The 26,111-nt window shown below is 42.1% G+C and overlaps 1 protein-coding gene across 1 annotated transcript in view; it reads left to right on the top strand.

Moving 5' to 3' along the window:
* DNAI3 (dynein axonemal intermediate chain 3) overlaps positions 1-17,157 on the top strand; it is a 71,416-nt gene extending 54,259 nt beyond the window's left edge. The window contains exons 16-21 of the mRNA XM_060287618.1: positions 3,467-3,530; positions 7,902-8,032; positions 9,772-9,976; positions 11,613-11,704; positions 13,104-13,220; positions 16,944-17,157. Of these exons, the coding sequence (XP_060143601.1) occupies positions 3,467-3,530; positions 7,902-8,032; positions 9,772-9,976; positions 11,613-11,704; positions 13,104-13,220; positions 16,944-17,087 (753 nt within the window). The 3' untranslated portion in view covers positions 17,088-17,157. The remainder of the gene's footprint in view (positions 1-3,466; positions 3,531-7,901; positions 8,033-9,771; positions 9,977-11,612; positions 11,705-13,103; positions 13,221-16,943) is intronic.
* Positions 17,158-26,111: the final 8,954 nt, after the last annotated feature.

Here is a 26,111-nt window from a genome sequence, read left to right as displayed (position 1 = left end):
TGTGTATGGTGTTAGGGAGTGTTCTAATTTCATTCTTTTACATATAGCTGTCCAGTTTTCCCAGCACCACTTATTGAAGAGGCTGGCTTTTCTCCATTGTATATTCCTGCCTCCTTTATCAAAGATAATGTGACCATATGTACGTGGTTTTATCTTTGGGTTTTCTATCCTGTTCCATTGACCTATATATCTGTTTTTGTGCGAGTACCATACTGTCTTGATTACTGTAGCTCTGTAGTATAGTCTGAAGTCAAGGAGCCTGATTCCTCCAGATCCGTTTTTCTTTCTCAAGATTGCTTTGGCTATTCAGGGTCTTTTGTGTTCTGCCTCAGTTATTCTGCTATTGATTCCTTCTAGAGAATTTTTAATTTCTTTTATTGTGTTGTTTATGGTTGTTTGTTTGCTCTTTAGTTCTTCTAGGTCCTTGTTAAACAATTCTTGTATTTTCTCCATTCTATTTCCAAGATTCTGGATCATCTTTACTATCATTTCTGAATTCTTTTTCAGGTATACTGCCTATTTCCTCTTCATTTGTTTTGTCTGGTGGGTTTTTACCTTGCCCCTTCATCTGCTGTGTATTTTTCTGCCTTCTCATTTTGCTTAGCTGACTGTGTTTGGTGTCTCCTTTTCACAGACTGCATGTACATATTTCCCATTGTTTTTGGTGTCTGACCCCAGTGGGTAAGGTTGCTTCAGTGGGTTGTGTAAGCTTCCTGGTGGAGGGGAGTGATGCCTGTGTTCTCGTGGGTGAGGCTGGATCTTGTCTTTCTGGTGGGCAGTACCACGTCTGGTGGTGTGTTTTGGGGTATCTGTGAACTTAGTATGATTTTAGGCAGCCTCTCTGCTAATGGGTGGGGTTCTGTTCCTGTCTTGCTAGTTGTTTGGTATAGGATTTCCAGCACTGGAGCTTGCTGGTCATTGAGTGGAGCTGGGTCTTCACGTTGAGATGGAGATCTCTGGGGGAGCTTTCACCATTTGATATTATGTTGGGCCAGGAGGTCTCTGGTGGTCCAGTGTCCTGAACTCAGCTCTCCCACCTCAGAGGCTCAGGCTTGACACCCAGCTGGAGCACCAAGACCATTTTGGGTAGTCTGAGGTCTTCTGCCAGTGTTCAGTAGGTGTTCTGTAGGAGTTGTTCCCCATGTAGAAGTATTTTTGATGTATTTGTGGGGGGGAAGGTGATCTCCACGTCTTACTCGTCCGCCATCTTGAAGGTCCCCCTTAACCATTTTTAAGTGTACAGTTCAATGGTATTAAGTACATTCATATCATTGAGTAGCTATCACCACCATCCATCTTGAGAACTATTTCATTTTCCCAAATTAAACTTCTGTAGCAATTAAAGCAGTAACTCCCCATTCCCTACTGCCTCCCACTCCTGGCACCACCATTCTACTTTCTGTCTCAATGAATTTCACTGTTCTAGGTACCTCATGTAAGTGGATTCATATAATATTTGTCTCTGTGCACACCAAAGTTTTGTAAGCCAAGAATGATAGCTTTAGAAAGAGAAATAACCACAAAATCTTAAAGCAGAAATTAAAGCATGACACCCTCTGCTTAAACTCCTCTTTAGTGACTACTTAGTGACACATGAAAAATCCAAACTCCTTACATCAAATGATGTAAGATTCTGCATCATTTGGCCCCTTTCTCTCTCTCCACCCCCATCTGCACCAGTCTACTCACTCTCTCTGTCTGCTGTGATTTTTTCTCTCATTCTTCTTACCAAACTCTTTCCTGCCTTTCAAGTCCTTGCACTCCTTGGAGTGAATATCATTCATTATTCAGCAGATATTTACTGAACATTTAATATATACCAAGCACTGTTCTTGGCCCAGGGAATATAGCAGAGAACAGACATCCAAAATTCCCTGCCCTCGCGGGGCTGACCATCCAGTGGGACGCTCTCCTGCCAACCCCTGACGTGGCTGACTGATCCTTGTACTTTGGATAGAGAGTTTAAGGGATGCCTCTCTGGGATCTAGGTTGGCTGGCTCAGGGCTGAAGCTGGAGGAAGTGGATCCCTGTAGGCAGAGAGGCCTGGTAGACAGTGGTCTCAGGTGGGCCCACCCAGTGGTGAAGAGGGCCTGAGCAGTGGGGCCAAGAATGTCACACAGGCATGGGGGCAGTGAAATTGTTGGAACTAGGTAACCAGATGGAGAGGGATGTTAAGGTTTCTAGCCAAGTGGCTGGTGATGTAATCACCACTCAACACATATTTATTAACCTGGTGCAAATTATTCCCGTGACTCGGTTCAGTTTCTGAGTTCCACATACCAGCTGTGAGAGCCAGGAGATATTAACTCTCTGACAGGACTTTGGTGAGGGCTGGGGTCATGTACATAAAGCTCCTAACAACTCCAGCAGCACTGAGTGCTCAGGAAATGGTAACTCCAAGGGTGATGTGCCACAGGCGATGGGCTAGAGGTGTACAGTAGACGCATCCCAGGCTGTCTGCTCCCTTAGACTGTGTACCAAGAGGGGAGGGAGGGCTTGTCTTCAGACTCTGAATTTCCAGCGCCACACACAGTCCTTGTTTGTTAAATGAGTTGACATGGATGAATGAAAGCACAGATGAGTGAATGAATGAGTGGCCCTTGTCCCATGAGATTGTCCTTCACTTTGCATAAATCAAATGTTTTCCCATCTCCTCTCTCTCACCTATGTATCCCAATCCATCCCTTCCTCTGAGTCCTCTTAACTCATCTTAATATATACCCTTCTCTGTGTTTTCCTCTTATTATTTAATGAGAAAAACATTGGGATTAGGAGATTGCATGTGGGTTTTACATTTATAAGATGGTGGCCTGGGACTAAACTTTTTCTCTGAACCTCTCCCACCTCTTCATTCACTGGTTCTGTCTGTCTTTCCCCTTTGTGTGGCAATTTCTGCCTCTTGTTTACACCAGGTCCCTCTTCTTTCTCTTCTCCTTAAAATGGCCATAAGTAGAACTGGAATACATATTACTTGTTATGTCATTTGGCTAGAACTCTGTTTCCTCTTCTCAACTTTCAAAGATGATGAGTACCATACATATTCCCTCTTTCTCTCTTATTTCACGAATATTTATTAAGTACTGACTTTGTAACATGCTGAGAACAAATCACTGAATAAGGCAGACTAGATCCCTCCCCTTCTGGAGCTTTCAGTCTATTGGGACAATTTTTTGTTAACAACGACTTTGGGAACCCAGCAGTTGGAACTTGTGTACCTAGAAACTTCGTAATTGCCTGTGTTCTCCCCATCGATGTGTGTAGATAAAAACTCAACAAGTTCATTTTTTTGTTTAATATAAAATCAAGTAATCATTTTGAGCCTTCCCTCCCCACACTGCACCAAATTATTTTTTGATTAAATTGACTTGTTACTTTGTGTTTGTTTGGGTCGTGGTCAGTCTTAGCACATGAATAAGAGGACTTTTGTCTTTTAAGTTGTCTGATCAGGAACCTGTAATATTTTTAGGAAGGTGAAGTGATATACACAGATTGGAAAATGGAGAAAGACCCTGAAACTGGCCGATTTATGAGTAAGTTTTGGTGATTGCTCTGTTATTAATAATTTATTTCTTTTTTACGAAGTACGAGTAACCCTGTCCTTGCTAATGGGAGAGAGAGCCCCTGAGGTTCTGACCCTACACCTGTTACTCAAAGTGAGGGCTTCGGACAAACAGCACAGTTGTCACCTGGGAGCTTGTTAGAAAAACAAAATCTTGGATCCTACCCCAGGCCTGCTGAATCTGAATACAGATTTTAATAAAATTCTCCAGGTGATTTGTTTTCACACTGAAATTTGAGGAGCACTGATGTATTGATACTTAAATTACGGAGACCCTTGGACAATTCAGTTTTAAAATAACCATGCTGTTTCAATAATTCAACAACCCAGTAGCTCAGCTATGTGGAAATTCTGAGTCAGCATGAAATTATAAGCTAAATTTACCATGATCTTGCAGACCTCAGCCCTGTATGGGAGAAGTTAACTCTAGGGCCCTCCTTTGGGGCTGGGACTGGTCGTGCCCACGTGTTCCCCTGCTCCCGGGGCCCAGACTCTGGGCAGATGAACAGAGGTGTGAGGGACACGCCCAGGTGGGTGGTTTGCAAGTTTCCAGCTGGAGAAAGGCATTCCAGGTAGAAAGACAAACAAGTGCAAAAACATAGAAGCTCAGAAGAGCAGTGCACAATTAGTAAACAGGGAGATCTTCTGGCCAAAGCATGGTAACAGAGAGGGCAACAGCAGCAGGAGAGGTGCCAGGAAGGACATTTGAGTCCAGATGGCAAAGAGCCTTGAGTGCTTTACTAACCTGTGGACCTTATCCTAGTACCACCAGTATAATCAGAAAATCACTCTTTCAGGAGATCAGGGGTTAATTAATTGGTGGGAAGTAGGATGGCCAGTTGCAATAGCCTAGATGAGAGATGGAGAGGACTGATGTATAGGCAGGGTGACAAGGATATCCAGCAGAGGAAATACAAGAGGGAGAGAGAGACATACGAGTCATCATGCCAGGACTTTGTGACCAGTGGGATGTGAGTGGGAAAGAAAAAGAGAAGTTGCTGTTAATTTCTTGACATTTAATTCATTCCAAAAAAATGAGAAATAGCTCTAACCACCTACTTAAAGGCTATTTTTAAGTCATCTTAATACTTTAAAATTACCAGTCAAGTATTTTGTAACGTGGAAAGCCAAATGACACTGTTACTTCCATTGGATAATGGTTGAAGTTCAGGGAAAATCAATGTGTAGACATGCTGAACTGTAAATTGCATGCCCTACTTAACATTCTGTGAACTGGCAGTGTTTTCCTTGGAAGCTACCAGCCTGATGTCTTTCATAAACACCATGGAGGTTTCCTGGGTAAAGATGAGGCAAATACTGGGGGCCATTTTCTCTTGATCTGCTGGGAGCCCCATGTTCTTATCTCAAATATACAAAAAGGCAGGAAGGAGAATTTCCTTTTCTAAGAAGAAACTTCTGAAAGACAGATTACCCTGACTGAGCTGTGTGTGATGAAGAAGTCCAAATCAAACAGATGATCTAAGTGACAAGCCAAGAAATACAGGCTGATGTATTTGATGATGATGACAGTTAACATAATCATCTCATGTACTCAACTCACAAATTGGCACACGTCATGTGTTAGGCACTCAGTACTCTCCATGGATTGATCCTCACAGCAACACTGGATTTGAACCCAGATGGTCTGTGCTCTTAACCACATCAGTATACTAAATCCTTCATTAGATATTGACTCTGGAAAGCTACTGTTTTGTTTATTGTAAGTTTCTTGTAATAACCTGGCTGGGGGCTCTGGCATTTCATTTAATAACTTAAGGACAGCTCCATTTACTGCTGAATGGCTCTAAGGTCTTCCAAAGGACAAAAGGAAGAAAAAGTTATATGGGCTGAGAACCTCTAACATGTTAAAAGTACAAATCTTGATGGCTATCTATATTCCTATCACTGGTGGTCATTACATTTTGCAGAGGGCTTCTAGACTCCTGCATAGCCCTGCTCACCAGAGTGAGGTGATGTAGGGAAGCCCGGCTCACCAAGGACAAAACCAGGATCTGAGGGACACAAGTAACAGCAAGAAGAAAGCTGCTGGCTTCCAAGGGTCTCCTGCCTTCCCAGAAATCCTCCAGATCACTTCAAGGGGCCCTTAGAAATTAGGCTTCTGTGCTCTCTTCAAGATGGAGCTCTGGTTAGAGGAAAATTGGTCTTTTTTAACCTAGAAGAGCTATGTTTAAACTTATTTATTTTTACTGTATACACTTTTTTCAAATAATTTTCACATTGAGATAAAAATATACATAAACAAGAAATTTAACATCTTAACCATTTTTAAGTACAGTTCAGGGGAGTTAAGTACATTCACATTGTTGTGCAACCAATCTCCAGAACTCTTTTCATCTTGTGAAACTGAGACTCTGTACCTGTTAAACACTAGCTCCCCACTCCTCTTTCCCCTCAGCTCCTGGCCACCACCAGTCTACTTTCTATCTCTATGAATGTACCTGTTGTAAGTACCTCATGTAAGTGGAGTCATACAGTATTTGCCTTTTTTCTTAAGTTTTTGGCCACACCACACGGCATGTGGGATCTTAGTTCCCCAACCAGGGATCAAACCCGTGCCTCCTGCATTGGCAGGTAGAGTCTTAACCACTGGACTGCCAGGGAAGTCCTTGTATTTGCCTTTTTGAGACTGGCTTATTTCCCTTAAAATGATATACTCAGTTTTCATTTCTGTTGTAGCATATGTCAGAATCCCCTTCCTTTTGAAGGATGAATAATATTCCATTGTATGGATATACCACATTTTGTTTATCCATTCATCCATTGATGGACACTTGGGTTGCTTCTGTCTTTTGGGTATTGCAAAGAATGCTGCTATGAACATGGGTGGACAAGTATCTCTTTGACACTGTATCAGCTTTTTACAAGATTATGGTAGCTTTTTTTTCTGCTTAATGTTACATTGTTGTTCTGAGAAAAAAAAAATCCAACCTTCACATAGCTGTTAATATGATAAGTTTCAGAGTAAATTCGTGGTTTTAGTATAAAATAGCCACACATTGTGCTTTGGCCTGGACTGGCACATATTTTTAGGGCCATCCCTGGGGCTTGTGGGTATGGGCAGCAAGGAATAAGGAGCAGCCAGCTCCAAAGCCAGGACCGGGGAGAGGAAGCCCAAGCCATGGCGGAAGAGGCAGACCAGGGGAGCAGAAGGACCCTGGTGCCTGGGGCAGAGACAGCGGGGAAGCCTTCATCTTAATATCCAAATCTGCTTGTCCTCTAGTCTTCCCAGTTGCAATAAATGGAAAGTACAGAGTGCCTGTTGCTCTTACCAGAAACCTGGCTGCCATTCTCAGCACTCATCTCTCTCACCCCTCCTGTCAACTCTAGCACGCAAATGTTTCTTGATTATCCACTCCTCCATTGCACCTTCATCCAAGTCACCATTCTCTCTCACTAGAACTACAGCAACAACCTCCCATGGTGGCCCCTCTTTGCTTTTACCTGCCTCTGATCCATTCTCGCCACAGCAACCAGAGAATCCTTTCGTATGTCAATCAGATAGTCTTCTAGGCCTAAAGGGCTCATTAAAAAACATGACACTTAGAATGTAATCTAAATGTTTTTCCTAACAAGGATTTGCAAGGTCTGGACTCTCCTGGTCTCCATTTGTTTCCTATGTCTCACCCTGGGATTATCAGACTCCAGTCCTATTGCCTTCCTCAAAATAATAAATGCACTAAACATTTCTCAGGACTTTGGTGTGTATTTTTCCTTCTGTCTGGAATGCTACTCCACACCAAAATCTTCCCGTGATGAACTCAAGCCTAAATGACTCATCTTCAGAGAAGCCTGTTCTGACCATTCAGCCTAAATTATGAATGTTCCTTGTTATTCTTTCTTGTGATATTTTTTACTTCAAAATACTTTTCACATTTTTTTTTATTATATACCTTGGGATTTGTTTGTTGAGTATCTGTCTTTCCACTGGACTGTAAGGTGCAAGAGGACAGATCATGTTTGTTTGTTAACCATTGTTTACCCATCCATCTACAGTACCTGGTACATACAAACAATACACAATTATTTATTGACTAACAATATATACTATTGACTGATAGACTAATAAGTGAGTGAATGAATAAGAACAGGAAGTGTTCCTTTGAGCCTGAAAAGTAGCCTTGATGGGAATTTCCCTGGACTTGCCTTAAAAAAGAGGAGGAGCTGTCCCTTGACAGATTCATTCACCCCAACTGACCTCTGGTTCTCCACTCTTGGACCTCATTAATCGGGACCTATCTGTCCATCGGAGGTCTGCCCATTCTTCATTGCAGGAATGTAAACAGTGTTATAAAAGGTGAAATGGCCTTTTCCACTCCAACAGCAAAGAAGCCCTTGAGCCTCTACACAGTCCATGATGGAGGTGTTCACACCATTCAGAGATCACCTTTTTACAAGGACATTATCCTCACTGTTGGGGGTTGGAACGTGGCCATCTGGAAAGAAGGTATTATGGTAAGTTGCCTGCAAAATGGAGGAGTGGGTGTGTGGTCCTTTGTTATTGAGAAAAACAATAGGAAAAACAGACTGTTCTGACATAGCAATGCCTTTGGGACATTTTTTAGAGAAATTGGAACAGATGGCCTGGGCCCCAGCCTGTCAGCAGAACCACTGCAAGCCTTTGGAAAACACAACCATTTGCTTTTCTTTCCTGAGGGAAGGAAACATGTACAAGTCTTTTGTTCTCTGAAACCAAACAGTCTTTTCTTCGAAATACTGTGTATATCATGGGCAGTTCCCTTGATTTATGTTTTTCCCTCTGCTTAAAATACAAGATGGAATGCTGATTATGGCATGAACTCTAAGGAGAAGCAATGGGTCTGTCATTGCTCTTGCACTGGGCAATTTGTCGGAAGGCTCAGAAAGTGGGGCTAGGAAAGCTAAGGGGTCCGTCACCAGGCAGGCAGAGACGTGCATGGGTCAAGGTGAGGCAGTGCCAAGAATCCAGTGGTCCTGATTAGGACAGGGCCTGGGTCCAGGTAGACAGAAGCTAAACTGCCCCAAACTAGAAAGACTGGTAAAATCTAGTGAAGCAAGGGCATGGGAAAATCAGTAGGATGTGTCCCTCTCATGAGCTACTTAAGAAAATTATCAAAATCTGTAAAAAAGTATGTATATACATATATATATATGTGTGTGTATATATATATATATATATATATATATTTCAGAGCTGTAATATATGTATTCTTTGACCTAACACTTTTTTTTCCTTTTATTTCTGGGACTCTAACTTACAGGAATACTCAAAAAAATAATGTGTGTGAATAGATGTACAAGTTTGTCATTTAAAAAAGTTGAAAACTCCTTAAGTGTCCATCACAAAAGGACTTCTACTTTCTAACAATGTACTTTTGTATGCTCATTTTTTTTTTTTTTTTTTTTTTTTTTTTTTTTTAACAACAAGCAAGCATGAGTTTTGCGGTTAAAGAGAAAGACAAAAGAAATGTAGGCAAGATTGTCCAAAGACCATGCAGGGGTCAGGAACCTGGTTCTCCACCAAAAATGAAGGAGCCGAGCAACAGGTTTGGCCTGTTGCCTCTAAGGAGTCCGTGAATTGGTGACCTTCGTTGTTCCCTGTAGGAAGGTTTTGTTTGCATGTATGGGAAGGTGGAAAGCAGCTCCACCTTCCCATACCTTAGCTCTAAACTCAGTCCAGCAGCTCATGACAGTTTAGTCCCGCAGATGTAAGTTGGTGAATGAGCCCAGGCGGAGCATGACGGTGGGAAGAGAGCACATTCTGATCTTCAGTCTCTATGAAAACCTCCCAAAGAAGGCAAATTACCCCAAAATAGAGAAAAGATAAGATGATCTTATGTTGCTTTGGTGGTCCAGAATCTCTTCCAAATAATATTAATAAGCCATTGGGTGCAGCTCACAGATAGAATTGACTTTTCATTCACTTTTCCTGCCCACCAGAGCTATTTCCATGGTGAGCAGGCACCTGACAGGAAAATAAAGATATAGGCAAAACTTGCTTATAATCTTTACTTCTCCGGTGTCCATCAGTCTCCATAGAAAGAGCAATGGATTTAGCAGCAGTCGGATTATTAGAACCATAAATAGCTCGATTGGAAGGTTTGATCTTTTATATGATCATAGCCATCTGAGTTTTACTTTTAAAAAATCATTGTGAATATCTCTCAGATAACAACAAAAGCTTTTAATTTGTTTTTTTTTTAATTTCTTTTTAGACTGGACCCCTCCTTCAGTCATCCTGTGCACCAAAAAGGTACACCTCAGGGCACTGGTCCCTGACAAGGCCTGGAGTCTTTTACATTGGCCGAGAAGATGGATACATCGATATCTGGGACCTTCTGGAGAAAACCCACGAACCAGTCCAGTCACAAAACATCTGTATAACTATGATCACATACATCAAACCCTGGACCTTTTCTGGTATGTTAATTCTGATTGAATGAGCTAAGTCATTTTGCCTTTTGGGGCTAGCTTAGGAACATTTTGACATTCAACTGGAAAGCCTCCGATGTTTCTTCTCAAGATTTTTCTTCCCATTCCATCTCTTCCCTTCCTTTCTCTTTCCTTCCCATCATTCCCCTTCCTTTCCCTTTTCAAATTCTGGATACAACCTGAGTTTCTCTCACTGTTTTCTTCATCAACAGTTATTTCTGAGACACATTTTAGTATGTCAAGCAGAGGCTGATTTTAAACCACACAATAAAAAGCATCCTTCTCGGGCTTCCCTGGTGGTGCAGTGGTTGAGAGTCCGCCTGCCGATGCAGGGGACACGGGTTCGTGCCCCGGTCCGGGAAGATCCCACATGCCGCGGAGCGGCTGGGCCCGTGAGCCATGGCCTTTGAGCCTGTGCGTCCAGAGCCTGTGCCCCACAACGGGACAGGCCACAACAGTGAGAGGCCCACATACCGCAAAAAAAAAAAAAGCATCCTTCTCACCCTCTCCGGGTCCCTAAATCACAGGGTGAACCCTAAATCTTTGCTACATTTTGCTGCTTCTTTTCCAAATAGAATAAGTTCTGTACCTTTAATTTTTCATTATGTCACAAATTTTCAATATTTTATCACTTTATGGCCCTCCACTGGACAATATCAAGCAGTTTCCTTCTTGAGATCAAATGACTCTGCGGGGTCATATATTTCTTTAAACTATAACTTTTAAACTCATAAAGAGGAAAAAGGTAATGTATAACAGAGCAAGCAGAAATTTAAGAATGTGTCGATGGAAAAGTAATTTATATCCTTTGTCCCAATTTCTCTGTTTCACCCAAGTAATACTTTCTACCCAAATTCAATGTATATTTGCTCCATTTCAAAGAACTTTCCCTTTGTTTCCAAAGATGTGCAGGCATAAAATTGTCTTTCTATTCATTTCTTTCTCAGAAGAAACATTACATTTAGAAACACAGTCTTCAGAATCTCTGAGAGTGTCAGAGTCTGACTAATACTACTCGGCCGTATGTGTCACCAAAGTGTGTTTTCCCATCTTTGCTACAAAACATTGCTTTTGTATACCTCCAGGGATTACAAGTCTAGGATTTAGCAATTTGAACCAGACCTGCTGAAAATGAGAAAAAAAAAGTTGATGAGAGAGAAAACTAAATTTTCAAACACATTCGTGTTTTATATCCATTTTAAATGATCAAAGGAAGCAATTTGTTTTTATAATAAGAAAACCGGTTCTGGCTGTGTCTTTGAAATTCATCTGGATAATAGCATCCTTTAGCCCTTACTATGTCTTTGGTGAAAATTGGCATGATGATTTTTTTTTTTGAAAATCTTCCATGTATTGTCCCTGCTTTCTTTTCAAATCTGCCCAGTGGATCCAGTCAGAGAGGGTCAATCTCAGCTAGGAGCCACACTCCTTATATAGAGGCTGAGAAAACATGATTGGGGGTGAGCAGGGTGGCTGACGAAGACTCAGGGTCTCAGCCAAGATCATTGTAACCACAACAGGTCCTTCGGGAAATCACAAAACAAAAACACAGCACATGTTTAACCTCTAAAGTGGCTTTCTGATTGCAGAGTTGTTTTTCTCCCACATTTTTTTAATCTTTCAGCTAAGCAGCAATTTATAGCCATAGCTGATTATTATGGAACATTGCATATATTGGAAATTCCTTGGACACTAAGTCGCCCTTCCACCAATGAGGTTAGTAACTTTTGGCTTTGAGGATTTACGTGATCAGATACTGCTGAGGCATGTTTTAGAAGTATGTTCAGAAACGACAGCATTGGTATAGGGAGGGTGGGAGGGAGGGAGACGCAGAGGGAAGAGATATGGGAACATATGTATATGTATAACTGATTCACTTTGTTATAAAGCAGAAACTAACTCACCATTGTAAAGCAATTATACCCCAATAAAGATGTTAAAAAAAAAGAAATGACAGCATTTTTGCTCTTTAAGAGAACAAAAGAATCATGCAGTCAAAAATAAGGGGATGTTAACCTAAATGGGAAAAGAATTTGAAAAAAAATAGATACAAGTATATGTATAACTGAATCACTTTGCTGTACCCCTGAAACTAACACAACATTGTTAATCAACTATGCTCCAATATAAAATAAAAAATTTAAAAAAGGGGATGTATTTCTGTTTTATGAGATAAATGGTTTAAAGCTAGGGAAAAAAAAAAAACAAGCATGCAGCAAAAGAAAGTCCAAGTAAATGAAGCCCAGATTCAGAGAGGAATTGATTTGGGGATTCATAATCATAAGATGTTATTTTCACGTTGTAACCTAAGCGTGGCACCCTTATTTCAGTGATATCCTTCCCAGAGGGCCCAGCTGACATTTTTATGCATCTATCCATTGCCAGCCTCCACCCGTCCTTCCCCAGCTTGGTGTGCTGCAGGCAGCAGGTCTGAAGTGGCAGTATTCTGCCACTCCATGCACACCACCCAAGGGTTTCAAGCAGTGTTAATAATTAGGTTATAAAAAGAAGATCAATATGTAGAAATACATAAATATGTATGCAACCAACATTAAACATATAGATTGCAATCTGTTGCAAGTCCCAACAACATCACCCTAGTTACTGGTATGCAAAAAACTTTCCTTCCCTTGGTGGCCTTGCCCAAGGTCTCTGCTGACTTCCCTGCTTCTATTCTTACATCCACACGTTTAACTCTGCAGGGGACCAGGAACTCAGCTGCGCTTCCAGTCCCTTTACGGTTTCCATTGACATCCTCATCTGGGTTTTCCAAGTTTGTTTGATGATGTGAAACTTCCCTTAGTCTTAAAAGTGAGAAGGAAAGAAGGGGGGGTGGGAGCAATCCCTGAATATTTCTCCAACAAAATTGCAATTTTTTGCAGCTCTCTCCTTCCAATCCCACTCCTTTCCTGCCATCCCTCAATTTGCAGGCCCCTAAACCTTAGCCCAGTAGCCCCCAAATTAGCTAGTTCCTCTGATAGTGGGCCTGTGGGCATTATCCCAAAGCAGGTAATCTAGCTAATAACTTACAAGCCGCAGAAATTCTTCAGCGCCTCATGAAGAACATGGGGGCTTCCATGTGGGTCCCCCTCTCATGGGCCTCTGCTTCTAACAGGTATCTAGGATAAGCTACTACTTTGAAAGAGAAGTCAAGCATCTAGAATATGTAGAACAGCGCAAAAAAATTCGGGAAGAAGAAAAGAAAGAAATGGAAATGGAGAAGAAAAAAGTTGTAAGTTAAATTTCAGAAACAATAATTGCTTTCCTCTAATGCCATTGAGAATATATTTGTTTGGCTTATTCCACAATTTTAATAGAAAAATTATGCCTTTTTTCATTCTTGTTCTGATGGGAGTCAAGGGGGCATTTCTCTGATTTCCTAGCTTACTATGAGTCCGAACAACCAGTTAGACACACCTAGTGAGATTCTACCCAATTTAAGTTTCTGAAATTTTCTATATTTCAAAGGCCTTTAGATACAGTGGTATCTAAATACCAATTATAGATACAAAGATTCAAATTCGAATGCTTTCATTTCATAGAATTTTAACATCTAGTGAATAATGCATTAAAACAGTGCAGGGCTTCCCTGGTGGCACAGTGGTTGACAGTCCACCTGCCGATGCAGGGGACACGGGTTCGTGCCCCGGTCCGGGCAGATCCCACATGCCGCAGAGCGGCTGGGCCCATGAGCCATGGCCGCTGAGCCTGCGTGTCCGGAGCCTATGCTCTGCAACGGGAGAGGCCACAACAGTGAGACACCCGCGTACCGCAAAAAAAAAAAAAAAAAAAAAATTTACCAAAAAGGAACCTAAATCTCTGAAGCCCCCATCCTCTTCCTCAGCCTCTCTGTTTGATGTGAATTCCATCACTCTTTTGGTCTTCCCTTGACCACTGGAATTTAGGGCCTTGAAATATTCTGTGAATTCAGCTCTTCTTTCTTTCTCACTTGAGGTCATCTCAGTCCATATTTCTGCTTGTCTCTTGCTCATTCCCTTCCTTGCCCTTTTGTCACCAACAATTTTATCACCGCCTGTTGTTTCCTTATAGCCAAATATATAGCCTCCTCCAATGTAATTACTCATGTAAGACCCTAGGTCTCAATTAAAAGCACAAGCATGTGGAAATATTTTAATGTACTGCATTAGCAAATAGATTAACATTATCACATTGATATATACGAATTAGTGGAACAAAAACAGAGGGAGCATCATTTAAAAGCATTGTTTAGTGGTGACAAGGTATAAAAGAACACCAATTAATTAACTTTTCTTTGTTTTCTTTTGCTACAAAAAAAAAAAATTGGTCTTGGTCTGTTCTTTTGCACAACCACAAACACTGGGTGAAAATCTGCCATCCTTTCCTACACCAGCAATCATCGATTACTAGGAGTGTTTCAATAACATGGTGACAGCTAATTAGCCACATAGAATTGTGGATAATCCAAAAATAATTTACAATGTGAAGTACTTTTTAAAAACTTGAATATTATAATAATCATATCTTGGAATTGTATGATGCTTTTGAGTTTCCAAAACTTTTCCACCTTCTTGTAACTTCATTTCCATTTGACATAGTACCCTCCTTAAATTAGAGCTACCACTTGTCAAGTTTTCTCTGCAACTAGACTGTGGATAAGTGAATACATTTAAAAGGGCTCCTCTGTTACATTTAGAAAATGAAAAGGGGCACTAAGGAAAAATAACTAATGTTGGTCAGAAGTATCTCCTTACAAGCAACTGCTGATAATAGGGGAAATGGGAACAAACTAACAACCTCAGCGGATTGCAGTGGGGACTAAATGAGTTGAAATATTTACAGCACTTAGCCAGTAACTGGCAGTTAGGAAGTGTCCACTATTAATATTATTACCGAGGGCAGGGGGCGATCACACATCCGTCCAGCAAGGCTGGTTTTCATGAACGCCCCCCGAATGGCAGGGATTAGGCTGTGCACTTCAACCCACACATGTGAGGGAAATCATATACCCATCTCTTTGCAAACATTGAATCTGGATACCGCTCACTTATTGAAAAATAATAGTAATTACAGCTCTAACAGCACACAAAATGGGAATTTTCCAAACTGGAATTTCAGCTGGACACCCGAAACTGAGAAAAGTAGCAGTTTCCATATGATCCATTATGTCATCTCTATGGGACAGAGAAGACGGAAGAATTCAAAAGAATTCTGCAACCCCTAGTCAATGACCCACACTCCAGGCAACACAAGGGAGGCAAGAATTATGGGGAAGAAGGTTGGAAAAGGGGATTTTTTTTTTTTGGAGAGAGGTGTTGGAGCGCTGTGTATTCCCCATTCCCACTTCTGCAACACCACCCAGACTCTGGGAGGAAACCTTCAAGAGAAGCACTGCTAGAGATAGGTTGCTGGCCAGGATGGACCATTGGCCTCGTACACCTGGCAGGAGGCTTCCTGAGCCACAGAAATCCAAGAGCTAGGAGTTACCAAGGGACCAGAGCAGAATGTCCAGGGAGAATTTAGGAAACACAGGGACAGGGACCTGACTCCTATGGTTGGAAAGTCTGCAGGCAAAAGATTGGCTTAAACTGCTCTGACAGATGGGTAGAGAGAGGACCAGGGGCAATGAACTTGTACTGATGGCAGAGTGAGGGTGGTAAGTTTTCCTGGGGCCAGGTGGAAACTTGGAAGTAGCTAGGCTCAAATCAGGTGTCCCAAAGGACTTTCTAAGTGGGGTGAGGCGATCTACAGAAAGAGCCTGGAGGTGCCCAGGGGGGCATTGCAGTGGGAGCCACAAGGGGCAGCCTTCACTTGGATATTGGACTGGCCTGAGTCTTCAAATACCTGAAAACGACACTATTTCTAATACCTAAAAATGATAGGAAGTGCTACGGAATCTGTCACATATGTTGTAAAGGACAAAGGTTAGAAGAATAACATTTTTCTACTCTCACCTTATCAAGTCGTGCTCTTTTTGTGAATTGGTTAGTGTAGCTAACAAGTGCTTACTGGGCGCATGCACCATTCTGAGGGCCTGTCCTATTTAATAATTCATTTAATCCTCACCATGCTATGAAGCAGTTATAATGATTAGACATGAAGAACCTGAGAAAGCAGAGATATTAAGAGAGGGGGAAAAGCAAACATACGGAAAGAATGTGGCAGAGGCAGGGGAAGAGAACATCAGTCATTGTGAATATCAAAAGAGGAAAATACCTCTTGCAAATTATTCTCTAAAGAAACTAGAATAAAATACAGTTCTGGTCCCTTTGATGGAATCCACAAAGACAGGGCTTTGTGACAAGTCATCAGAAGGCACAGGAAGACATTAGGATGGGGACAGGACAAGAGGAGAAAAAACAAAAGCAACACAGGATGACACACCATCCTGTGTGAAGTGACCCTAAAGTTCCTCTGAAAGAAGACACAGATGAGAAAAAACAAAATCTTAAAAATCGTAATGACTGCCCCAGCAGATATTACAATAAATTAAAATGTCACAGTTATTAAACCAGAGCAGTACTCAGGTGAACACTGACAGATCAAAGAACAAAACAGATGACTCAGATTATTCAGCAAGTGGTGCTGGGTAAATTAGCTGAATAAATGCCCTTCATTGTTATTCTCTCCCCTCTCAATGTGCTCCTCCCTGCATCAGTGGCAGGAGCTCGTAGGCCAGCCTGGATTGCCCCTGCCCCCGAGAGCCCACATCCAGTCCATCGGCAGACTGGGTCAGCCCCACCGCCAGGAGATGCCTGGAGTCCGCACACACCGCTCCGCTCATCTCTGCCCCTCCCCTTCAGAGCCAGCAGCCTCTCTCCCTGACTGTGCAAGAGATGCCGCCCTGCCCTCTGCCCCTCACAGCCCTTCCAGAGAACAGCAGGCAGGCCAGACTTTCAAAAATAGCCCCTTCCCAGCCTTTGGTATCGCTAGCTGCCAGAGTTTTATACAAATGACTTGCTTTTTTCCCCCCTAGGAAACGTATCAGAAGTCAAAAGAACAATTGGAAGCCAAATTGAAAATGGACTACGAGAGTTATTTGGAACTGGAAAAGGACATCCTCATCAATCTTGGTCTAATCAAAGTGGAAGAGACAATGTCAAACAAGGAAATGATATAGAAAAGCTTTCTGTAGGGGTGTTTTGAGGGCTTTGTGGGGCTTTTCTTTACTCATCATTTTTTATGTAAGGTGAACTAGCAAAACTAAACGTGAAAAAGGTTTACTTATGCATATCAAGCTTTTATTTCACTGCTATTAAAACTTTTGAATTAAACAATAAGATCTGTTTCCATTTTTGGACTGAATATATACTAAACTTTGTACTGAATATAAAAGCTACTGATAATGAAATTTTCACTTTCCTGTAATAATACAGAGCTTCAGACATCCACCCTCAGTCCTCACCTGACATCCATTCAGAGCCCCTAATCCCAGACAGAAGTGGAGCTCAAACTTTGCTCCTAATTATCAGGTTGCTTTTGGTCACCTCACCAAAACGTGCTCCCACTGGGCCACTGCACAGATCGTCAGGCCATGTGCTCAACAAAATATTAGCAGATGGAATCCAGAAATATACGCATAGAAATGGATAACACATGAAGATCATGTTGGATTTATCCAGGAAATATAAGGTAAATTTAACAGTAGAAAATAAATCGATGTTTGATTAAAGGAGGGAATTTATGATACCAAAAAAATGCAGAAAAACATTCCTTAAAAGTCAACATCCACTCATGATAATAAATTCTTTGCAATTACAAAAAGAAGGAAACTTCCTTAATCGGATGCAGGGTAGCTAAAACAATCCTACAACAAACGGTATACTTAATGGTGAAAAGCTGGAAGTTTTCCTCAGAAGTGTGGAACGAGATGGTGCCCACTGTCGTGTCTTCTAGTCAATATTGTACTGAAGGTTTAACCAGTGTGTGCACAAAAAGGAAAGAGCGTATGAAACTGAGTTGTGAAAGAGCTTGATGTACCTCAGTAGCAGATTCAACGTCACAGGAAAGCGACTAGCGTGAGAGGTGGGTGGCAGGGAGAGTGGCAGGAGCTGAGACTGGAGAAGCAGCTTGGAGCCAGATGGTGAAGGCTCCCGTAAACCAAACTAAAGAAGCTGGATTAGAGTTTGCAGATGCTGGGGAATTAATGCAAGGGCTAAGCAGGAAGGTGACACGATCAGCTTTATACTCAGGAAGATAAGGAACGGATTAGAGTGGGAGAGTCTCAAGGCAGGAAATCCTATTAGGAGACAGTTGTAATAGTTCAAGGTAAAAGATTAGGGCACCCTGTCCTGAAGCTTAATGTGAAAATAAAAAATGAAAGGCTGATTGGGTGGGGAAGGGAAGACAAAGGATGATGCCAAGGTTTATAAGTTGCTAGAGGAGGTAAAATGTGTTTCAGTGGCTAAGACTCCACGCTCCCAGTGCAGGGGGCCCGGGTTCGATCCCTGGTCAGGGAACTAGAGCCCCCATGCCGCAACTAAGACTTCACATGCCGTAACTGAAGATCCTGCATGCAGCAAAGAAGATCCCACGTGCCGCAACTAAGACCCAGCGCAGCCAAATAAGTAAATATTAAAAAAAAAAAGCTATGTACACAGAAGTCAGGTAGGTAGTAGCACTTAACCATCTGTGTGCCTTTGGACAGATGACACATAGCTGTGAAACATTCCCTGTCTATGGAGTCAGGTTGAGAGTGTTTACCTTGTAACATTTTATAAGGGCAAATGAGCACCTGCATGTAAGGTGGTGGTGCCCCGCACAGGTCACTGTCATTACTGGAATGTCCCAGGGCTCATCCTTGTATTTGAACTTTTTTTTTTTTTTTCCTTTTTTTTTTAAATCCACACCCATGGCTTAGGTGAATCCATCCGGTCTCATAGCTTTATATACTACCTCTATCCCTGGCCTGGACTTTTCCCATAAAATCAAGCACTGTATATTCATATGAGTACTTAATGTCTCTCCTTGGGTGTATAATATGCATCTCATATTTAAACACGTCCAAAATTGAGTGCCTGAATTTCCCTCCAAAACCCATGCTTCCTGCAGTCCTCCCAATCACCTTGCTTCTAGTTGCTTGGGCAAAAACCTTGATGTCATCCTTCATTTCTCTCTTTCTCTCACAATCCACGCCCAATTCTGTTGACTACATCTTCAAAATACACCCAGAACCTGAGCATTTCTCGCCTTCCTTACTGTTACCACCGTGGTCCAAGCCACCATCACCGCCAGCTGGGATTTTCGCAGTGGCCTGACGGTTCTCCCTTCAGTCTCTCTCAACAGCAGCCAGGTGGTGGTTTTAAATGGAAGCCAGAGGCTGTCATTCTGCTCAGAGCTCCTCCTGGGCTTCCCAGCTCACTAGGAGTAAGAGTAGGAGCCAAATGCTTTCCTGGGCCTGCAAGCCCTCGTGTGGTCAGGCTCCCCTCTGTCATCCTGGTTTTATCTCCCCTTCTCCTCCCCTCATCATGCCAGACTCCTATGTACCCAACATGCCAGGCATGTTCCTGTCCCAGGGCATTTGTGCTTGCTGGTCTGTGCTTTCTCCAGCAATTTTCCCTGTTTTATTTTCACGTGTTCCCTCAAAGGTAAAGGAAAAAAATGTTTTGAGTACCTGCTATGTACCAGGCTCTATACGTTTTTGATTTTTTTTTTTTTTTTTTGTGGTACGTGGGCCTCTCACTGCTGTGGCCTCTCCGGTTGCGGAGCACAGGCTCCGGACGCGCAGGCCCAGCGGCCATGGCTCACAGGCCCAGCCGCTCCACGGCATGTGGGATCTTCCCGGACCGGGGCACGAACCCGTGTACCCTGCATCGGCAGGCGGACTCCCAACCACTGCGCCACCAGGGAAGCCCTATTTTTTTTTTTTAATTGAAGTATATAGTTGAACAGAGTGTTCAGGGTAGGTCATACTGGGAAGGTGACATTGGAGCAAAGACCTGAAGAAGGTGAGGGGTTTTGCCCTGTCGTCTTCTAGGAGAAGCATGTTTCCTAACCCAGCCCCACACCTCCCAACCCCAGCCGACTTCTGCTTCGGTCTCCTGGACAGAGGTGTGGCCACCTCTTAGTGCAAAAGAAGGTGGGACTACAGAGAACAGGAGTTACGTGGGGCTGGTGCATTGTTGTCTCAAACAAAAGCAAGGTTTTCTTAGCATAAAAGATATTGAATAAGCGTCTCCCTTAGGGTTATCAAGTAAAGAACTTAGTGTGGTCTGGCATATAGCAAGCAGTAAATATGTATTGCTACTATTTTATCTAATTTATAAATACAATATTATTATAATATTCTTGCTATAGAAACTAAACATTGCCTATGATAGCAGTTATTATCAGTTCAGTGTGATATTTTTATTGTGTGTTTATAACCTCAGTTTTTCCAGGTCTCGTCATCTCACCAGCCTATGGCCCCCAATGGAGTCACATAGCCATAGCCCACGTTTCATAGGATCTTGCCCCACCTGCTTAACAGGTATCTCATCCTTCTGCAAAGCCCCTCCAGGTATGTCCTATAGTCCCAGGAATGAAAGTACAGTCATATGTTTAAAAACAAGCCCACAACCACCAGGCACTCAAGACTCCCTTTTCCCTATGTGTTAGAGATGCTAATGGCCTGTGACATGGAAGAAGGTTCTGGGTCAGTGCCTCTGTGTTAGTTAAGTTCCAGCAAGAAGCGAACACCAAGGCAGGACTAGATGTGCAAGAGATTTACTGGGAGACTGAGCAGGAGATGCCAGGGAGAGCCTTCAGACCTCGATGCAGGTCTGTTACCCATGGAAGGAGAGAGGGGAGGAAAGAGAACCGGGTAGGGTGAGTCTCAGACCACCCAGCATGCTCACTGAGGCTTTGGAATTTGGGCACACTCACTGTGCTGCCTCCTCCTTCCCTGGGATGAGTTCTCTCCAAGGCTCTTCAGCTCCTCCAACAAATGCCTTTTTCTCTGGCTTGGATCTCCATTTGGCAGACAAGGTCAGACCTGCTGAATCCCAGCAGAGAACACAGTTGAGACTCAAGCTGGGAAGCTCTGGCTGAAAGTGTAGGAATATTGGGTGTGAATGAAAACAGAGTTTGGTGTTGTGTCTCCTTTCAGTTCCCACGGCTCTAGCCTACTGCATTGTGGGTCAACCCAGTCTTCTTTGTCTGTGCTAAGGTCTTTTGGTCTGGTGTACAGTATAGTGAAAAGAAAGGGGTCTTGAGATCCTAGCAGAACTGAGTGCTAATCCCAGCTTCTTCACCCTAAGCGAACTGTTCTGTCCCCCAAGTCTTGGTTACATTATCTGTAAAATGGGGATAATAATCGTACCTACTTCCTACAACAAAAATGTATGTAAAACATCTGGCATATAGTTGGTGCTCAATAAATGGTGCCTCTTTTTCTTGCTTGGTGTCAGGTGTACACACTCACACACCAGAGAAACCATAGGGTTTCCTCTTTGTCCTATTTAATAATCTCTCATTTTCACATTTTTGTTATTATTATCATTATTATTTTACTTTTTGGACGCACAGCGCAGCATTTGGGATCTTAGTTCCCCTACCAGGGATCAGTCCCTTGCCCTCTGCAGTGGAAGTGCAGAGTCTTAACCACTGGACCACAGGGAAGTCCCCATTTTTGTTATTATTAACCATAATGAGAATGTCTCTCACTCCCATATATGACCTAAGCGGGGGCTCTGCACACCTCGTTTAATATTAGCCTATGATCATTTTAGCACGAGACATGTTAGACATAGTATTTAAAATCTGAATGGTAGCTTTCTTTTTTGTAGAACTAAAATGCTTATGACTATTCTGAAAATTAATCTTTCTAATAAGACTTGATTTATTTAGCCTAAATTTAATTATCATTCAGCTGTACAAACTGCTTTTTACCCACCAAGAAATGTTGTATAATTAAACCTGTGCATTTTCAGGCCCTCAGATAAACACATTGTGTGCGTGTGCTTTGGAGGAAAAGGCCATTGACTCTAACACATGTTGGCCCCAGCACACTTCCACAGCCTCACTAATCCACCACTGTAAATAATTAACATCTCCCTGTGCCCTGCACCCCAGAGCCTGCTTGGGGTAGCTTCTCTGCACCCAGTTGCTAGGCTGCCATTGCCAGGTCAGATACTATATGACTGAGCAAGGCCCCTGCAACAGAAATTAAATATCTCAGTGAAGGGCAAATTAAACCATGTGTGATAAATTCACTCCTTCCATGGCTGGTGAACTGTTTGAGGGTCACAGGCTCATGTAAAACAACTTTGCACCATCAGAGTAGAATCCCAAACATCAAAGAAACCAGCCACGGAAATCTACTGGGCAATTGATGGTTTAAAAAAATTGTGTAATTGCTTCTAAATGCTTTCTTGTTCACAAATATGACACTAAAAATATATGCAGCGAGTATGGTAAATAATATAGGTTGTGTTTCTCTGCAATAATGCCAACATTCTAAACTTAAAAGGACAGAAAATAAGGTTTCTCCAAGTCACCTGTACATGTGATATTCTAGACTGTTTTTATACTTTTATTAAAGAGGAGAAGGAAAGAAGATATGAAATAGATTTCATATTCTTCCCTGTCAACTAAAGATACATCTTCCAGTCCTTTTTAGAAGCCATATTTTTAAGAAGAATAATTCTCTTTTTAAAAAACCACTCTAAAAAAAGAAAACAACTCTAAATTGAATCTAATATATGGCAGGTGTCTGCTTTATTTCAACCTGAATAAACAAGCTAAATTAACCACTGAAACTTGTAATAATTTTTCACTATTTTTTTTTTTTTCAGTACGCGGGACTCACTGTTGTGGCCTCTTCCGTTGCGGAGCACAGGCTCTGGACGCGCAGGCTCAGCGGCCATGGCTCACGGGCCCAGCCGCTCCGCGGCATATGGGATCTTCCCGGACTGGGGCACGAACCCGTGTCCCCTGCATCGGCAGGCAGACTCTCAACCACTGCGCCACCAGGGAAGCCCGAACAATCATTTCTGATGGTCATTAGTATAGAGACAGCCAAGTAGAGTTTAAGCTCAGCCGCTCTCAACCTTTGTAATGTTGGGCAAATAACCTTTCTGATCCTCCATTTCTTCATCTAGTAAATGAGGATAATAATTCCCACTGCACAGAATTATCATGAAGATTATAGTCAGATAAAACATATGAAAGTTCCTTGTAAAATCTAATTGCTTTAAACATAAATATGTACAATAATAATAATAATAGATGGTGAGCTATTTCAGAATTGTAAGGTGATTTGTGAATCATCAAACAAGTTTACTTATGTTTACTGTAGTATATTTTTATTACATTATAATTCCTGATAGTGTTTAATTAATATTTAGCTAACCAAGATGTTCCATTCTCTTACCCCACCAAATATAAACAATTTATCTGTATTAGTAGCCAATTGATTTGGCTTAAAAATTAAATGGGTCTTAAAGTCTGAAACTTAGGGGAAAATTAGACATTATCTTAGGAAAGAGAGCTACCTGTTTAAGAGGTCAGAAGACATTTTGTATGTGCCTCTCAACCCCATCCGCATCAACCAGAGAGCCATGTCGCCAATCACTCAATTGCATGGGTTTTATTTTTTGAGACTATCAGAATTTTCTTTGTCTGCCCTTCTCCAGCCTCAGGAGTGAGCAAACCCCAGAAAAACACCTGGACTCTAACTAGGGAGCCCTGGTGATGCGGCTGTGCAGCCAGAGGGGTCTAGTCCCCAGAAATGACACACTGTAGACAGAGTTTGAAACAAATGGATTCTGCACCAGTTCATTATGAGAATCTTAATTTTAATTGATTCATAGTCATCTGGGCAGGAAGCAGGTGACAGACACCACCAGTGCTTATCAAACATCCACATGCACCTTTATATTTTCCAGCTTCCTTTGCAGTTAGGTTGGGGCTATGACTGAATTCTGAGCAACAGGATGTGGGTAGAAATGGTAGAAGCCACTTCCAGGCTTTGCTTTAACTCATCTCATGAAATCCTCTGACTGTACCTTCCCCTGTTACGTGTTTCAGATGCCATATTTATAAAATAGAGAAAAGTCTCTCAACCTGTTTCGGACTTCCCACAGGCAGGAAATAAACCTTTATTGTATCAAACCACCAAGACATCAGGGTTTATTTGTTACCCCTTCATAGCCTAGCCCATCCTGATAAAGTCAGATGAATGAGAGGACAGTCTCATTAGAACACATGTGCATAACTGTTAGTTGGAAATCAGGAACTGGACTTAAATCTGTGCACATTTAATAGGACACTAGGAAAATTTAAAAAGCCATAACTAAAGATATCAAAAGAAAAAAAACTTTCTTAAATTGGAAATTACCTGGGTCTATGGGTTGAAAGAGTACACTACATTCCAAGCAAAGTCCAACTTATTCAGTAAGTGGGTGAATTGGGATTTACATATTACTCCAAATCTCATGTTTTAAGTACTCAACACTAAAGCCAAAGTGGTCATTTAAAAATCCAATCTGAGCCCCATCACTTGCCCACTTAAGACCTTTCAATGGCTGGCCCTCATTGGCTTCAGGATAGGGTCTAAGTTCTTTGCCTGCTTATGACACAGCCTGCTTGCTTTTTCAATCTTACAGGTTTGGCTTCCCTCACTTCCCCTCCAGACATTGCAATCCATGCTGTTCTCCACAAGTGCTGTGCTCTCTCTTACCTCAGCTTCCTGGAAAATGCTATTCCCCTTCCATGGATAAAAAGCTACCAGGAATTCAAAAATGCTCTAAAATGAATTAGTATCTAATGCAGCAGAATAGTACCTACATGCCTTTTAAAAATAATAATTCATGTGTAGTCCTTCTATGGAAAAATGAACAGTGCTCACAAGAACTTGTTTTGGAGACTAAAAAAGGAATTGACAATGTGATGTTAATAGTTTTCAAAGTTACAAAGTAAGAGAAGTATCTGGATCAGAATCAGGACTTTGGAGTCAGAGAGAATTCTGAGCTACTTACAAGCTTTAGAGATTTAACCATGACAAGCTTCTGCTGTGGCTGAATGAATTCTCAAAAATGGCTGCAGCAATATTTCTGGTCCCATAAACTCTTTAAAACCCTTGCCACACCCCCATCAAAAGATAGACTCTAGGGCTTCCCTGGTGGTGCAGTGGTTGAGAGTCCGCCTGCCGATGCAGGGCACACGGGTTCGTGCCCCGGTCCGGGAAGATCCCACATGCCGCGGAGCGGCTGGGCCCGTGAGCCATGGCCGCTGAGCCTGCGCGTCCGGAGCCTGGGCTCCGCAACGGGAAAGGCCACAGCAATGAGAGCCCCGCGTACCGCAAAAAAAAAAAAAGACTCTATTTCCCCTCCCCTTGAAATTGGGTGGGGCTTTGTGGTTGCCTCAAAGAATAGAATGCAGCAGAAATGACACTGCATGACTTCTGAGGCCAGGTCATACAGGGCAACATGGATATAGCTTCCATCTGGCCCACTCTCACTGGACACTCACTCTTAGAACCCAGCCACCATGTTGTGAGGAAGTCCAGGCTACATGGAGAAGGCACATGTAGGTGTTCTAGTCAACAACCCCAGGTTAAGTTTCACCCAAAGGCCAGCGTCAACCACCATGCATGTGAATGAATGAGACTTCAGATGATTCTAGCCCTGAGCCAATGAACTACCCCAGCTGATGCTGCATGGAAGAGAGAGGAGCTATCCCTGCCAAGATCTGCCAGAGACCAGATTTTTGAGCAAAGTAAACACTGTCACTATGTTAAGCTGTTAAGTTTTGGTGTGGTTTGTTACATAGCTACAGGTAACAGGAAAAACCACCTTAAATGGCTCTTGTGATGATTAAATGAGACAGAACATAAAAAATTCCTAGTACAGTGTCCAAAGCATAGTAGATCCTCAATAATGTTAGTTTCCTATAATGTGTCAATAATTATGGAAATTATTCCAAAATAGTATATTTATTTATTTCTATCCCTACTTTGTTCAAGGAAGGGTTATAAGAAGCATAGTATATAGTGTCTCTGCTTTTAATACATATAATCTAGTAAGACTATTAACTATATACTCAAATGACTACAATAGAAAACAGAATGAAATAAGTGCTATGCACCTTAAAATTTGATAAAGGTCCTTAATAAATATCAAACTATAAGTAGTGCAAACCTCTGGTGAGTAGGATTACTTTTAAG

The sequence above is a fragment of the Globicephala melas genome, chromosome 1 (assembly GCF_963455315.2).
Source record: "Globicephala melas chromosome 1, mGloMel1.2, whole genome shotgun sequence".
In the NCBI taxonomy this organism is placed as follows: Eukaryota; Metazoa; Chordata; class Mammalia; order Artiodactyla; family Delphinidae; genus Globicephala; species Globicephala melas.
The sequence above is the reverse complement of the archived record's forward strand: the minus strand, read 5'-3'. Positions and strand labels throughout refer to the sequence as shown.